We start from the raw sequence: 16,588 nt of genomic DNA, 5'->3' as shown, positions 1-16,588 counted from the left end.
TCATTACAGGCTTTCAGCCTTTCCCGTCTGTAATAGGTTTCACATTAGCTGAAGTTTCATCTTTACGATTAAATTTCTCATTATCACAAGTTGCTCTTCATTCTTAAATTTTTATGAAAAAATTACATAATTCAAAGTAGTAATTTTTGGGCTCTCAAACTCTTTTGCCACGACTTTCATAGTTTTTTGGATTTAATAAAAGAAGTTCAAGAAGTAATAGTTCAGAATAAAGTTATGTGTTATAAAAATCGCCAGTTATGGAGATGAAAAAAAAAACGGAAAAAAGTGATCCCACTAATATAGTATTCTGAAACGCAAAACTTAAAACAAACACTTTAACTGAAGTTTGTTTTAACAAAATTAAATTTTCATCCATTTCTTTAATGCACACTCTACAATCTAAAACTTAGTAGAATACACACACATACAACCTACCACGCCAGCACGTCAGCGTACACACAGTACCATCAACTCGCTGTTTGTTTCGTATATGTTGTTGTAATATGACTGTAACTACGTACCGACCTACTTCTCCCTGTTAGTAGATGTATCACCATAAGTCTCATAGAATTTCATGTTCCTGACACCAATACATCTAAATCTTGATTATAAGCATCAAGGTCATTTCTTTCGTTCAATTTTCTTGTTTTTATATTTTGTGTTGACCTCCAAATCTATCAGATCACTTAGCTACAGATTTGATATCTATGTAGATGATATAATGACAAAGACAATATCGTCAACATATAGCTACATCGGGTAAGAGACTCTGCGTTGAACAATTGACCATTACTGTAATATTTAAAAAAAAGTAATGTTATGTGTCACGAACGCTTGTTAAATCTGCTATTGTATAAAATAGAGTGGCCTACATCAGCATTGCAGATAAGACAATATTCTGGAACCTGATTTTTTATTATAATCGTGTATTAAACTCCATTCTTAACACTTCAATTGCACTGTTCCGCCATACTGTTTCAACGCGGATTCTCTCATCACCTGTGACTACAAACCTCAACCCCCAGTACCCCTACAACTTCAAAGTAGGAATTGCAACATCATACGAATTTGTCCGTAATATGTGTCGATGTTTTCGTGGTGGGCCAGGCACGAAACTCCAGTGCTCGCTTGTCCCTTGCGCATCATACATGCTGACGAAGAGCTTCTCGTGTTAGACAAGCCTTGCTCGCTGCCGGTGAGTCCGCTGCGTTGGGACCTTGTGTGCTGGACAGACTCTGATAGGACTGAAGATTGAATAAGAACAAAAGACCGGGAAATTCTACTTCAGTAGAGATGCGTGCAGTGTCAAGATTGTAAAGATTAGAAATATTTGCTACACGACGTAGACAGTTATAACGCAGCTACGTGAAGCAGTCACGGATAGACCAAATATACAACGGGAAAATAATCTAATTAATCAAAAATCATTAAAAACTGTTATTGTAAATATAACAGGTGAAACTTCTAGCTGCTTTCAGAAATCTGCTAATCATTAGCCGAATCATACGCCTTCTTATGGTTATAAGACATAGTAATGAAATAACGTAACATACTGTCTGAAAATATTTGGGTATTATGGAATAGATACACAAATAACAACTTAATTGGCATTCTAATTAAAGTTGTCCAATTAAAAAGCCAGACTTTTTACTTCAGCTTATTTCGGATAAACTTTGAAAGCTGGCAGAGCTTTGCGGTGTTGTTATTACTTGTTCCGACTAGTTTGTAAACGTGAAATGAAAATGCAAAATGTAAATTCATTTTAGTTGTAAATTTTGTTGTCAGTACTTTCTGGCTGTACTTGCAGATATTTTTAGTAACATTTCAACAAAATCCAATTGATTCATTTTTTAGTGTGAAAAAATCTTACAAATTTACTCATCAAAAACTAAGACCTAGCTAAAACTTAAAATCTCAAGTTATTTAAAATTAATCACAAAACAGGTTTAAAAATGCACACTAGACAGTCTGAAAATCATGGTCTCTAACGATAACTTCCATTTTTTCCAACAATTAAAAGTCTGCCTTCAGAGTCTGTCCCAAGATGTGATCCGCGCCGTAGTTTGAGACCTCACAGCCCTCAAACATGTGTAAGGATAAACGCTAATCCCACCCAAAAGTGGACCCGGACTTAAATACCTTGTAAACGTGTTATTTTACCTCAGATGGTTCTGCAGATTATTCAGACCTTTCACAGTAATATAAAACAAACCACGATTTCAATAATACACTGATTAAAATCGAAATGATTGAAATAATCTTATCGCTGAACGGAATAGTTTTTATGTCCCGTGTCAATTGGTCGTTAGGTTCATTTAATTATAAAATTCCACCTCCGTATTCTGAGACGTGAAATGACTTATATTGTTCTTTAATTATAATTTAATCGAATAAAATTGCGACAAATATTGGAATTGGGTACTCATTTGTACAAGGTGTGTTTTAGTTGACAAGATTTAATTTTTTTAACCCCTGTAAATTACTACAGGAGTCGTAAGAGTTTTGCCTCCTGAACATGGGAAAATATTTATTATAATTTATTTCTCTATATCTAAAAAAATACGAAAAATTGAAAAAATATATCTGAATTTGCCAACACTACCACAGAATAGATATGTTTCCTTTGCCTTTTTCACCAGAAAAAGGACCCGTCATAATTTTGACAACATCTACGTCAGATTTACGTGATCTTTTTTTTTAATAGAGACTAGACAAATGTAATGGATCTATTGTGTGGTAGCTTTGGAGTTCCCTTTTAGAATAAGCACATCTTAAAAAATTGTAATAAATTAATTAATAATCGTAGCGAAATTTTAAAAATATCAGCGTCTTTCTCTTTCCAAACAGAATACAGAGAACGGATCAAAGAAATAGAATTAGGAATTAATAGAATTAGGAGTACCTAGTCTTAAAAATATGAAATCTTGTCAATTCATCTGGAATACTTCAGTAATTGATAAATCAGTTTGACAGGACATGTAAATCGTTCGATATTCAAAGGATACATCAAAGGCGTGACTAGATTTGAAAATCCTGATCCCTGTCCCGTCAATTGATGGCCATGTGCTAAAATATTCTGAATTAATTTAAAGACACTTTGTATAGTATATGTTTATCTTATGCTAAGTATTCGTTTTTAATTTAAGATTAGAAGCTAAGGTTAATCAAGTAATTATGCATTTTTTATTGAAATAAATAGTTTAAAATATTTTTTTTAAACAAAAAAAAAACATGTAAATCAGTAACCGCAAACTTAACACTAAAAATCCTATCATAAGTTTTCTATATTTCTTGTGTTAGTCAGGGCTGGACTAGAGAAATAGGATTGGTTTGTGCTACGGCTATTTTTTCATTCATTAGTAAATAGTCGGTACTGGACAACGCTTCGATCACTTGTTCTGATTGGACCAACCACTCATGGATTGAACTAAACGAACAAAAAAACAAATAATTGAATGATTCAGATTGTATATTAGGGAATAATTTACATCGAATCGTAAGCTTTTAATAGTGGCTTTTCATTCGAATTAATTAACAATGCGTACCTAATTTGATATAAGTAGGAATAATCATTTTCTATTATTGCTTTATCTGAACTATTATTACTGTGAAAGGTAATTTAGATTATTTACTCTGCAGAATCAATATTTGACCATTTTTGTGTGTGATTTCATTCGAACGTTTTGTGTATAGTTTTATCATTTATAATTTTGTTATACTTAATTGGAACTCTTTTGAAACGACGAGAACTCGTGCCATTGTTTTCATTAAATGTTTTTCACGCATGCGAAAGTTTACCTTTTTGTTTTACTATCTTCCTTCCTCACAGACATCAATTAGCTGTAACTTCTCCCAAACTGCAATTATATTGGCTGGAGAATCGTTGCTAACTTACAATAACATGTTAATTGACGACTGTGAGTGCGATAGTAGGTATGATTATTATTTGAATAAACTTTTCTTTCAGGCACTTATTAAATATTTATGCATGTGATGGGATAATATTATATTATGAAATATTGCATCTTTTTACGGAATGTTTTTTTTTATGTAACTTAAAGTTTAGTCAAAATGTTACTCCCTTAATTAATTAATAATGCACGCATAATAAATAGTGATTAGATGAGTTGTCTTTACTTTTTCAAATAAAAAGACTGAACATTTAAACTAATATGGACTTAAAAGGAATTTTGAATTAGAAATAAGTATCTTAATTTAAGCTTAATTTTTTTAATATAGACTTCAATTTATCATTTTATTTGATTTCCTTAATCTATTTCTAAAAATTAAGGGCTAAACATTAAGTTTTTATGCTTTTTACGCTTTTGTGCCACCTGAGTGAGTATAGCCCTAGAGGATTTTAATTAGTGGCTCGTTGAGTTCATACAACCCACCCACGTCCTTAACTTTTGGGAACAGGGGAGGCATTTAGTAAAAGTTAAATATACTATGATGTGTTACACGTGTTTTAATGGTCTTCATAAAAGACCTAAATAAAAACAGGTTTGAAATTAAACTTTTGTGGATATGATTGGACTGCAGTTATGTTTATTACTATTTTGATTGAAATTATGACTTGTGATAAAATCATAGTTTTCTTTTCCTACAAGTATTATAAAAATAATGTTTCATTTTATTGTAAATACAAATTTTGAAGTACCCATTTCCATCATATTTGTAAAGTTAAATTTCGATGTGATGTGTTCATTTTAATTAGAACTTGGACATGAAAACGTGTCTCATACAATTATTAAAGTGTTTAATTTCAACTCCCTTAGGTGCATCCTTGCGGGCGGTACCGACACAACACCGTCGTGTTTATCCTGGCGAAGGAATACAACTTGAAGAATTTGAGGACCATCCACAGACTTGACAGGCTAACGTCAGGTAAATCAGGTTCAGTGCAAAACTGACATTGGCCCAACAATCACGTTATAACCTAAGGTCATTCAGGTCGCCACTCGAGAGCATTTCTCCCCAACCGTTATCTGTTCCTTTTGTTTATGGTACATGTTGCTAATCACATCGTACAGCATACAAATTCCTAAAAATTACAAAAAATCTTAATTTTGATGCAATTTTAAGCAAACGTGGGATTAAAGTAAAATTCAGAACACTTGCCTAAATGCCCATTTGTCCTACTTTTGAAGACTGATTTGTTGTTAGGCTTGTGTAGCACATGTAATAAGAACTAAAACTAATTATTTCCTGACACTGTACTAGAATGAACTATTCCTATCTCCTTTCTGCTTTTAGTACATACTTTGTACAAATACTTTAAACTAGTCTAAGATTTAAAACACTGTCAAAATGTACTATTGGAGGAGCGAGGTCTCCTGATACAGGTATTTTTTTACCTACTAGGAGGTCTCAACCGTTGCTTGTATAACTATTTTGTTATCTAAATAAACGATTTTATTTATTTTTTATTTATTTATAGTACATGTAGTACAACAATATCTTGAATAGCTCCGGTTACCTGCTCCGAGCGCCTGAACGATTTTTCGAACATACTAGTTTGAGAGAGAGCTAGTTAGTAAAGAGAAACGGAATAGTTATTGGAACGGGAGCGAATCATGCATAGACTGTATTACGTAGTAGTATAACTAAAAGAACTAGGTACATAAAATACCTAACTAGTACATTTGCACGATTGTACTAGTTGGGAGCGATCCGTTTAGAGAACATAGATTCTTGTAGCAGCGTTCGGGGTACACAGACGTATGTAGGGAATCTCCTTAGTTGCCTGTATAATGTCTAAACACCAATCTTTACAGACTATACTTAGCCATTTTCGTTGTATCTAGTTCCTTTTCTATTACAAGAAACATTTTGCAGCTTCAATATCACTTGAAAAATTTAGACAAATTAGCGCAACGTAATTCCAACAATAACGAATTTAAGAAATATTAACTAGATTCAGAAAGAATGAGAATGCCTTATGATTGTTGTTTTATTAGCTATTAAAATAAACAGAACGTCAAAACATTCGTAACGACTTCAACAATGCTAATGCGCAAACTTTGGCTTTTGTAATACGAATGTCTAATTTGTGACATGAATTTGAATTTTAAGCACCCGGTTTTATTTGAAACGGTGTCAGATATCGTATGATATTTTTATAATAATATTTATTGAATAAATAAGTTTTTGTAAAAAAAGCAAGTGATGGTCTCTTAAATACAATTATTTTCGAGCTACAAAATAGCAACCGTAGTTACGTTTGGCTTCTGGTGTTTGGTTTGGCCACTAGGGAAGGGATACTTGTTTTTTTATATAATAAATTTTAAATTCGACATATAAATGTATTGCTAAGACAGTAAAAACTATAAGTATTTATTGAATTTTTTACTGCGGGCATGTATCGACGACCGATAAGTAGACCAGTAAGTTCAACATTTTGTCTTGGCAATGAACGTATTAATTCAAGTTTTTCTGTTGAAAGCACTTAAATACTAGAACCGGGTGAAACTCGAATTCCACAAAATTGCATTAAAAAAGCGTAGCAAAATATTTGTTTTATCAGATAAAGACAAAAAGCGTTCATGAATTTTTAAAAAGCATCAAGTTCTATAAAAAACATTATTTACCGTTTTGTTGTTATTTACATTTGGTTTTTTTACTTAACCGTTTCCGATTTAAGTATTATAATTTATAAAGCGTTTTGAAAGTAAATGTTTATTTCCTTTTCTGATTGGGATTAAGCAAACTTAACGATCGAAAAACACGTCGTCATAAAATCACTCTCCAACCAGCGTAGTCAATTCCAATAACACCGTTCATTGTCCAATCAGGGCTCCTCTTGTTCGGCCGGAGTCCCAAGAAGGCGCGACAGATGGAACACCAGATAAGGAACCGGCAGGTGCTGAAGGAGTACGTCTGCAGAGTCGACGGCGAATTCCCCGAGTAAGTGCGCTGTTTGTGTTATTAGTTGTGACAACAACCAACGGCTAAATATTTATCGTAGTGACTGTTGATCGGTTCGTCTGTCCATCACCTGGCCCTATCTCAATAACTGCAGCTAAAATTTACGCACAATGTGTATTTCTATTGCCACTACAACAATAAATAATTATACTGTTGAAGTGCGAGTCGAACTCGAGTAGAGAGGGTTTCGTACGATGAAATATTTTTAGGTTTTTTTTTTAAAAAACGGCCGTTTATTGCGTATATATTTCCTACAAATTTGCAGGTACTTAACCCTTGGTGCCAGAATCCGATTCGCACTTGGCCGGTTTATTTATACACGCCAACAAGAATTTGTTTTTGCTTTATACCGACCTGTCACTTTAACCTTCAAAAAACATGTGCAATTTGGCTATCGGCCATTTTATTAGCTCTGCGATCGACATTGCAAATTCTCCGCCACTCAGTCACTGTCATACTAAATCGCATTATTAATTAACTTTTTATTAATAGACAAGGTCAAAATATACAATTATAGATAACATAAACGTGGCTGACCAATTGATTGACTGATAAACGAACTACATTTACGTACTCCCCTATATTTTCATGCGGGAAAAAGTAAAACAAAACTTAAATTTCTTGAGATTTCTTTTACCGATTTTTTTCCAGCGCAGCCGAAAACGTTTTAGTTCTTAAAAAAAATATAATTCATTGTTAAAAACAAATAAAAGTGTACATAGAGACTTGAAGTTTGTCAGAAATATACCTTGAGGATCATATAGAGGTTCTCTAAAATGGGATAAATAGATATAAATTTTATTCAGCTCAGCATGGAGTCAAAGCCGCGTCCAAAAGCTGATCTGATATATTTCATATGCTTACTGTATAACTAGTTCCCCGACATCTTACTTCTTCTAACCACGAACTCTTCAACAGGGAAGAGATTGAATGCCTAGAGGCAATCGAAGTGGTGAGCTACAAGATCGGCGTGTGTAAAGTGTCCGCCAAGGGGAAGGACTGTTCGACGGTGTTCAAACGTCTGGGATACAACCCGAGTAGTAACACCAGTGTGGTGCTATGCAAGCCCAAGACTGGTAGGATGCATCAGATCAGGGTGCACTTGCAGTACTTAGGTAAGACCTTCAATTAGCACCAAGATTCTTGTTTTTACATTAAATTGTTTCGTGATTGACCCCATCACCTGATATAAAGTGCAGATGAGGCCAAAGGAGCATCTCACTGGTTCAATAACAACCTATTCAATCTAGCCTTGAGCGCATTATTAAATTAAATGGTAAGACTCTGAGCAAGGACCATCTAAATGGCTACCGTCCTTTGAGCTGCGGGTAACCTAATAAGGCGGTAATGCTGTTAGTCGTACTGTTCATCGTTTTTATCATTAGGTTCTCATGCACATTTAAGTACTGTTTTTATCGCAGAAATTACAGCCATCATTACTTTTATCCACAGGTTTTCAAGCACATTTATTGTTTTCACCCCAAAAACCACAACCGTTGTTACATTATAAATAAATTTTATATAAGTGGCATGCACATTTATTGCTTTTACCCCAGAAATTATAAGTCCACCACCATCCTGCTCCACCATCTTGCTCGCTAGCCCTGCCGTGAAGCAGTAGTGCTTGCACTGTTGTGTTTCGGCGTGGAGAGTAAGACAGTCGGTAAAATTACTGGCACGTGAGGTATCCCATCTTTGGCCTCTAGATTGGCAACGCGTCTGCAATACCCCTAGTGTTGCAGATGTTTATGGGCGGTGGTGATCTCTTACCATCAGGAGACCCACTTGCTCGTTTGCCATCCAGTCAAATAAAATAAAAAAGTATTGTTTCCTTTTAAATAGGTTATCTATCATGCTGATTTGTTACCTTTACCCCAGAAATAACAACATCGTTATTTTACCAACAGGCTTCCCCGTGGTTAACGACCCTCTCTATAACCACCCGGTCTTCGGCCCGCTTCGTGGCAAGGGCGGCGACACTGGTGGCAAGACTGACGAGCAACTGGTCAGAGACCTCATCGCCATCCACAACGCTGAGAACTGGCTCGGTGTGGACGCCGCCGATGACGACATGCTGTTCTCCAAACCAGTGTCAGATGATAAAGGTCAGTTTCATCTATAAAGATCTGAATACTGTAATTTCCTGTAGTCATCATCAGCCGGAAGACGTCTAGTGTTGAACAAAAGCCTGCCTCTCCGAACACCTCAATGAACAATAACATGTCACCTCCATCCACTGGTTGCACGCAATTCTCTCGATGTTGTCGGTCCTCCTAGTAACAATTCACCAGGTTCAATTCCTGTAATACCGTGCCCATTCACATAAAATATTATTGTGCTCAACTTACTAATGTTATAATTAAAAGCGTACTCGGGAATCCGTCTGCAGATTTATATTTCTTAAATCACCTCAAAATTCTGGCCACATTGTAGTGGCGACGTAGCAACTTTCTTTTTTTTAGTCGCTTTTAGTAGTTCCTAATGGAAACATGGAAATGAGAGCTTGCTACCCTTATCTCAGTTAAAATTCCTGTACTTATTGATTTCAACACGCAGGTCTCATTTTCAAGTTGCTATTCTTTGCAGAGGATTTTGGCATTTTGAATGTAAATTTCAAAAGATTTTAACATTTTATGTTATCTTCACCAGGTGTTGAAGACGACTGCGACACTGGCCCTACGTCCAGGGAATCATCTCCGAGATTGGAGTCCCCTGCTCCAGGAGTGACGGCGTCATCCGTTATGACTCGTAAGTGTATTTGACACAAAATTGTACTAACAGATAGGCTCGAATCTTTGACAAGACTAACAGCAAATGGGTTAGTTCGACTGAACCCACTTAGAGAGGGTTTTCTTTTCTATTTTTTCGATGTGTTCTATTTACAATACAAAGATTATGTTTGTTACGTTCAGCGACCCTCCCGAGCCCGTCTAGCGGCGCTGAGGCTCCTCTAGACTCGTCGCCAGCGACGGCCTGCACCCTGGCGCCTTCGCCCACGCCCTCGGCAGCTATGAACGACGACTCTAGCGACGCTAAGGTAACCTAAACACTTTTCGCAAGTCGTGTCATCTCCATATGTACCACTATTAGGTGTCTTCTCAGAATGAGAAGAGTTAAGCTGTAGTTTCCACATGAATTATTGGATCGCACCACCTATTTTACCTATAGGACCTTATGCAAAGTTATTCGAAACCTCTCACTGGCAACTTGGCATAAAGTACAAAAAATTACTTAAAAATTAGGAAAACCCCGAACAAGTTCAATTCAAACAGCCGAAATTGAATTTCCTACAATTTTTTTAGAATTAGCCCGTGTGTAAATAAACGCTTAAAAGGGTAGCGAAATTATTCCGAATCGCGGCTACTTGATTCTAATATGAAACCCCAAAAGTGAAAATCAGGGTTGATTGCGGAGGTAGTTTTAATGAATTTCGAGGGTCTTGTGTGAATATTTGGGCCTGTATTAAATTCTAATTCTCACCTTTGGAATCATACTGTAAGTAGTTTTAATTAGTTCTTTAATTTAAACAATAATTCATAATTCATTTATTGCATAGTAATCATGTAGTACATTAGGTCTTACATAGTATAATTAGATTCAAGACATGAACCCTGTTAGGGCACAGCAATTTATACATAATATTTAATAAGAATTAAAATTGAAATTATTTTACATAAATATATTATCATTATCACCATTATCATTATTACAGTCACAATTCAGTGACTCGAAACAAGCAACAAGTTAATTTGCTGGTTCTTATTTCATATACATATTGTATTGTATTTTTTTATATACTTATGTACTTATATTATAATCTTCACGAGACATTGAATATTCTAATTAATTATACCACGGGATTATACCACGTGTATGAGTCGTATACTTTTGTCGAGAGTGCGGTTGTACATGACAGATTATGGAGGTTAAACAGGTTATGGTATTGCTATGTATGGTTCGCAACTCTCTCGCGATGTTTCTCCGCTTGGCACGATCCTGAAGGGTCTGCTAAGCTTTCGCCAAGAGCTAGGCTAGTATGGATAATGCCTATAGCTGATAACGCAAAAAAGGTTCAATAACTTGTAGAGTTACGGAAAACAGCCCACTAAATCTGCTAATACTTAAACATTGCCAACAAGTAAGCAACTACAAAAAGTTGGAAACCCCCCGACTGTGTCACTTAAAAGTTCCATATCTCAAAAACGGCTGAACCGATTTTGATAAAACATGTCTAAGAACCATCGCTAGAAAACCTGCTTTCAAATAAAACAAACCGCATTCAAATCGGTCCACCCGTTTAAGAGACACACAGACACACATAGCGGTCAAACATATATCACCCCTCTTTTTGCGTCGGGGATTAAAAAGCAAGTAAGCAAGCAAAAAGCAAGTTTAGCAGGGTTAAAGATTGTTCATAACGTTTCCTTTTGCAGTCGGACAAAGTGACAGTGGCCACGCAGACGGGCTGCGCGCCGACTGCGACCAGTTCTGCCGCCGTGTCTGCCAGCAGCGCTGACGCCCTGTCGACAGACCCTCACTGCTACGAGTGCCGAGTGCGGTACCGGGACCCCCGGCCTAGGGACCTCGTCATGTATCTACATGCTTGGAAATACAAGGTATGTGACAGTTATCTATCTTACAGTGGCGAAGCGTCTATAGAACCCGATTCCCACCGGCTTGCCCAATATTTACAAAATAGGACAACAGCACGTTTTTTTTATTTTATTTTTTTATTCGACTGAATGGCAAACGAGCAAGTGGGTCTCCTGATGGTAAGAGATCACCACCGCCCATAAACATCTGCAACGCCAGGGGTATTGCAGATGCGTTGCCAACCTAGAGGCCTAAGATGGAATACCTCAGGTGCCAGTAATTTCACCGGCTGTCTTACTCTCCACGCCGAAACACAACAGTGCAAGCACTGCTGCTTCACGGTACGTTCAGGATTTGTGAAAGATGTAAGAGATTTTGCTTCGGCTTTACCATGGAAATATCTGACGCTTCGCCACTGCTATCTTACCAATTTTTTTAGGTACCTAGTTATAAAGGCATTTATTTATTATGATAAAAATAAAACAAAAATCAGAAATAATACTAAATATTACAAACTAAATTAAAATCTATATTAAGAACTAAGCTATATCTAAAAAGGCCCCTGCGGCATTGTGCCGAAGATGCTGGCAGCATTTCCTCGTTGAATCGCTAGGCTAATTCTTTGAGCGAGGTAGCTGCCACCGGTCTCTTCGGTCACTGGTGGCATTAAAAAGCCTTATAAACGAGCAGTTCTTGTATATGTTTTGTGGTCCCGGAAACAGCTCTGATGATCTTGTTGAAATATATTGTAACTAGAATTCCTTCTTGAAACGAACTCTCATGGCTACGTGTGCTTGTTTAAAGGAATCCTTGCGGCAACATCAGGATGTAAATAATTTAGGATATAAAATGTCATGTCAACTATAAAGGACATGTGAGTTTGGGCTCTATTTTAAAGTGGAACATCCGGTGATTAATGTTAAGAAAGTTAAATTAACTAAGCTTTTTGTTTATCAGGGACCCGGCTGGGAGTACGAGACGGAGCTGCCACAGTGGGCAAGCGTGGAGTGGGACGAGCCGGAGAACTCATAGTCACACGAACTGACACCATTGCGGCGGCGCCTCGCTACCAACCTCTACATCTCACACAGACCGCAGAAACGGCAAACAAAAGACTAAATAAAATATTGATGAAACTGTTAATAATGCAAATTGGACTGATTTTAATGATAAATGATGTTTTGGTAACGATGTTGATGATTGTTAAACTGTTTTCACTACTGTCAACGTGACAGTTATCGATGCTTAAGATAAAGGCCCCATAAATGTTGACTCGTCTAGGATATGTAGTTACCACATGTGCGAGCGGCGCTAGCAAGGTGACCATCGACTATAATACTGGTAGGTACTCTAACGGCTGTTACACGTACAGTGCTCTGAGGTAAGTTTTATAATAACTAAACTAAGTGAGATTTAGATTTAAGTACTTTAGATTATTTCTGCGTACGATGTTCCGCTCTTATTTGAACCTTTTATCTATTATTAGCTGACTCTAGAGCACTATATTTGTTCATGTTTATTTTTCGATTTGTGTATGTAGTATACGGTTTTAGATTTTTATGTCAATGTTCAGTTCCTATCGGCCTAGAATGTTTCGTCAAGCTTGTTGTAATGTAAGGGTAAGGAAATGTAACAATTTTAATAATATCGGTATTAACTGTAAAATAGTTATATATATCGCTTTAACGAGGCAGGGTCAGTACCACAATCATAAATGAATATAAAATATTAAAAGTGAAATTAAAAATGATTTATAAATTAAACACACAATGGGATAGCTCTTCTATTTAATTCTAAATAACGGAATTTTATTCAGTATGAAAAACGTAGAGATTCTGCTCTAAAGGTGTTGAATTGAAGACGCACTGTGGTATTTCAATTCAACACATTTCAAGTGCGAATATCCTTATTTCAAACAAAACTTGGACCACTGCTATAATATTTTCTTATTGTATTAAAATTGAAAATAGGACCACTTTTAAATCATTTTTTTAGAAACGCTATCTCTGTATCATTAGACGCGTGTCTATAATTGCATAAGTAAAATAATAAATAATAATTAAAATAAAATAACGCATTTTGTAGACGGAGTGTTAGTAACGTCGTCACATTCTGGCTTCCATAGTTTTGAGTAGAGGAGAATTTTAAACGTATTAAGAGACGGATATTCAAAATTTTGTACTTGACTTACATGCATTGTGACAGTGTTTGAAATATTACTTATATCTATACACGATTCTTATTCTATAACTAATATATCATTTAGAGCTTGTTGTGGCATGCATTTATTGTATTTACATTTGATCACTATAATCTTCAAAAGACAGTTCGTGTACGTATTTTTAAACTTTAAAAAAGTCGACCAAAGCAATAGTTCTTTACTCATCTCCAAAGACAGTGATATAAGCTACAATAGAAATGATACTACAAAACGAAGCAGCACCTTTTAAAGACATGGAGGAATAAGAGTTCGTTAAAGTTAAGTGTGTGTTTTTAGTTTTTAGCTTTTACAGTTTGATTCTTTTTTACGTTTGGATTGTTTTAATTATTATCTAAACTCGAAATAACACGAAAGTTTACAACGCTGGTTCGTTTTTACGGTAGATATATTTACTATCTTACTGTAGTATTAAATGTAAAAGACAATTTCTTGTTATTAATAAAATTTCACGAGCTTTCATAAAATTAGTTTGGAAAAAATATATATTTTTCTTACTCGTAGTGTAGCGGTAGAATGCAAATATGTTGTTTCCTGTTATATAATGATTTCGTGGATTTGAAGTAAGTTCTGTCTCGTCATTATTCACGTTAGCTTTGTCCTCAAATTTAACATCATTTACATTGTCATTGTGTTCATTTTCAAGATCATCATTGGAGATACTCACTTTAAATGTCGTGTTTGTGTGAAACAATAGACATTATGTCATAGCAGAGGGGAAAATCTCTCAATAAGGAACAAATTAGGGGGACTTTGGATACATTGACAAGAATCTTACTCTCATATTATTTTTTCTTTTCTCTTTGATGATGATGTGAAACAATTACTTTTGATTTGACGGCTTACTTCAAATGATTACAAAATCACGCTGTTGTTGCTATTGCCTATATTATACGATGTACATAATGCTAAATGTGAGTATGCTATTCGTTATACTTTATTCGCCTACATCGTTTACTTAATCACATTCTCTATCTGTATTGGGATCAAAGTAATATAAAAGGCAGGGAAACACCCGAACAGTCACGTAATTTTAGAATTGTAATCCATGTTTTAACGTTACAGATTTTTTGTAAAAAAAAAACAGTAGTATGTACAAAGTAAGATTATCCGTGGCATATCACCTAGGTACCACTTTAGGGTTGTTTTAATTTATCGGTTTTCGAACGGATACTTTAAAGCGATCTCACCGACGAATATTGTTGTATTTTTATAGTATTTAAGACCTGTTTATACATTACGTGAAATTAATAAGAATAAGGAAGCAAACCGTTGAAAAGGTGACTTGAGGTAAGACTGGAATACTTGGGATTTTTAGTGTCAATATTGTTGGAAAATAATTGCGTAGCCAGTCTTGCTGTATCAAAGAAACGTTTGTTTATCATTTCAATATTATCCTTTTTTCTTTATTGCCTCTTGAGATACAATTGGAATTGTTATTGTGTCGCCGTAATATTCGTTTATCATTTATTTGTAAGAAAATTTTCATGTGCCTTCTCAAAATAATAAAAAATAAAGATAAATTGTAATAATGTTTTTCTTTAATTCCAGTTACATTGTAATTGTTACAAGTTTTAACGTAAGTACATTTGGCACTCGCGAGCTCCTTGTAAAGTGTGTTTAGAGGATACGTATAACTTAATTATATTATCAATGTTGAACTAATGTTTGTTTCTGTTAAATTGCATATTTAAATGAAAGTTAATTAGCGATTATGCATTGAAATTCACTATTACTATTTACTTCTGCTTTTTTCTCCATTTGGGATCAGATTTGAAAACATTGTGTATAGATTATTTAATTAATGTTGAATTTCTCAATTAAATGTTGAACCGTGATATTTCATTGTTCATTTGTGTCCTCTATCCACGCTCTGCTCGTTTTTGGCACATTTTGCATAAAAAAATTGTTTGCATATATTTTTTGTTTTGATTTGCAATTTTGTCGTGCCATATAAAATGGCGTGCGTTATGTTAGTTGTTTTTTTTTATATTTACTATGACAACATGAAAGACATTTGTTTATTTAATAAGTATTACGTAATTAAGAATATAATAGTGTTCCCTTCTTTAGATTCATGTTATAAGCATTCATGTTTCCACTTAAATTAATTAGAATAAAATTCATCATTGGCATTTGATGTTTCATTTATTAGATATTCATCTCCATTAAAGATGGTAACCTACCTATACCCTAATATGTAAATAAATTGATGCACGACTTGGCGGGTGCACTGCCGTGTCCCCAGATCAAACTGAGTAGGTACAGCTTAGTAATTGACTGTCAGCCGCAGAATACTTCCGAAATGCCTGTGTCCGAAAGCGCTGGTAGTTTAAAAAATGACGTGTAAAAGTGCCCATTGCGGCCTATTTACTGAATAAATGATTTGAATTTGGATTTGAATTTGAATATGGGGGAGGCATATGTGGACTGTTACAATGGTTACCTTTTTGCGTCGGGGGTTAAAAATACGCCGTGTGAGCCTTCGTTAGTCTGCCTATGTTTTGCGCCCACCGTACGGAACCCAATTTGTGGCGATTTTGGCCCAGCAATTCGGTTGCACGTGGCAGACATGTCCCACTCATCCCACTTGAGTGTGGCGGTATTCACAAACACATTTTTCTCTTAAATAACTTAACGTGGTAGAAAACTGGAAAATAAAACAAAATTCGTAAAAAATATCACTATTAAGTATCTATAAAAACCTGATTTCGAATAAAAAAAAACGCATTCAAATTGTTCCACCCGTTTAAGAGCTACGGTGCCTCAGATAGACAGACACACAGGCATACAGACACACATGGCAGTCAAACTTATAACACCCCACTTGTTGCGTCGGGGGTTAAAAAC

At 35.3% G+C, this 16,588-nt stretch overlaps 1 protein-coding gene across 4 annotated transcripts in view; it reads left to right on the top strand.

Moving 5' to 3' along the window:
- Nucleotides 1–15,873, top strand: part of LOC141426402 (pseudouridylate synthase RPUSD2-like) — a 469,933-nt gene extending 454,060 nt beyond the window's left edge. For 3 of the 4 annotated variants that reach the window (XM_074085286.1, XM_074085285.1, XM_074085287.1), the window contains 8 exons: nucleotides 4,779–4,887; nucleotides 6,795–6,906; nucleotides 7,846–8,042; nucleotides 8,835–9,032; nucleotides 9,577–9,675; nucleotides 9,840–9,964; nucleotides 11,361–11,543; nucleotides 12,478–15,873. In XM_074085286.1, coding sequence (XP_073941387.1) covers nucleotides 4,779–4,887; nucleotides 6,795–6,906; nucleotides 7,846–8,042; nucleotides 8,835–9,032; nucleotides 9,577–9,675; nucleotides 9,840–9,964; nucleotides 11,361–11,543; nucleotides 12,478–12,552 — 1,098 coding nt within the window. In that variant the 3' untranslated portion in view covers nucleotides 12,553–15,873. Of the gene's footprint in view, nucleotides 1–1,107; nucleotides 1,196–4,778; nucleotides 4,888–6,794; nucleotides 6,907–7,845; nucleotides 8,043–8,834; nucleotides 9,033–9,576; nucleotides 9,676–9,839; nucleotides 9,965–11,360; nucleotides 11,544–12,477 lie in introns of all 4 variants that reach the window. The other variant, XM_074085288.1, reaches the window with a different exon arrangement.
- Nucleotides 15,874–16,588: the final 715 nt, after the last annotated feature.

The sequence above is a fragment of the Choristoneura fumiferana genome, chromosome 3 (genome assembly GCF_025370935.1).
Source record: "Choristoneura fumiferana chromosome 3, NRCan_CFum_1, whole genome shotgun sequence".
In the NCBI taxonomy this organism is placed as follows: Eukaryota; Metazoa; Arthropoda; class Insecta; order Lepidoptera; family Tortricidae; genus Choristoneura; species Choristoneura fumiferana.
This window is presented reverse-complemented; position numbering and strand designations above follow the sequence as displayed.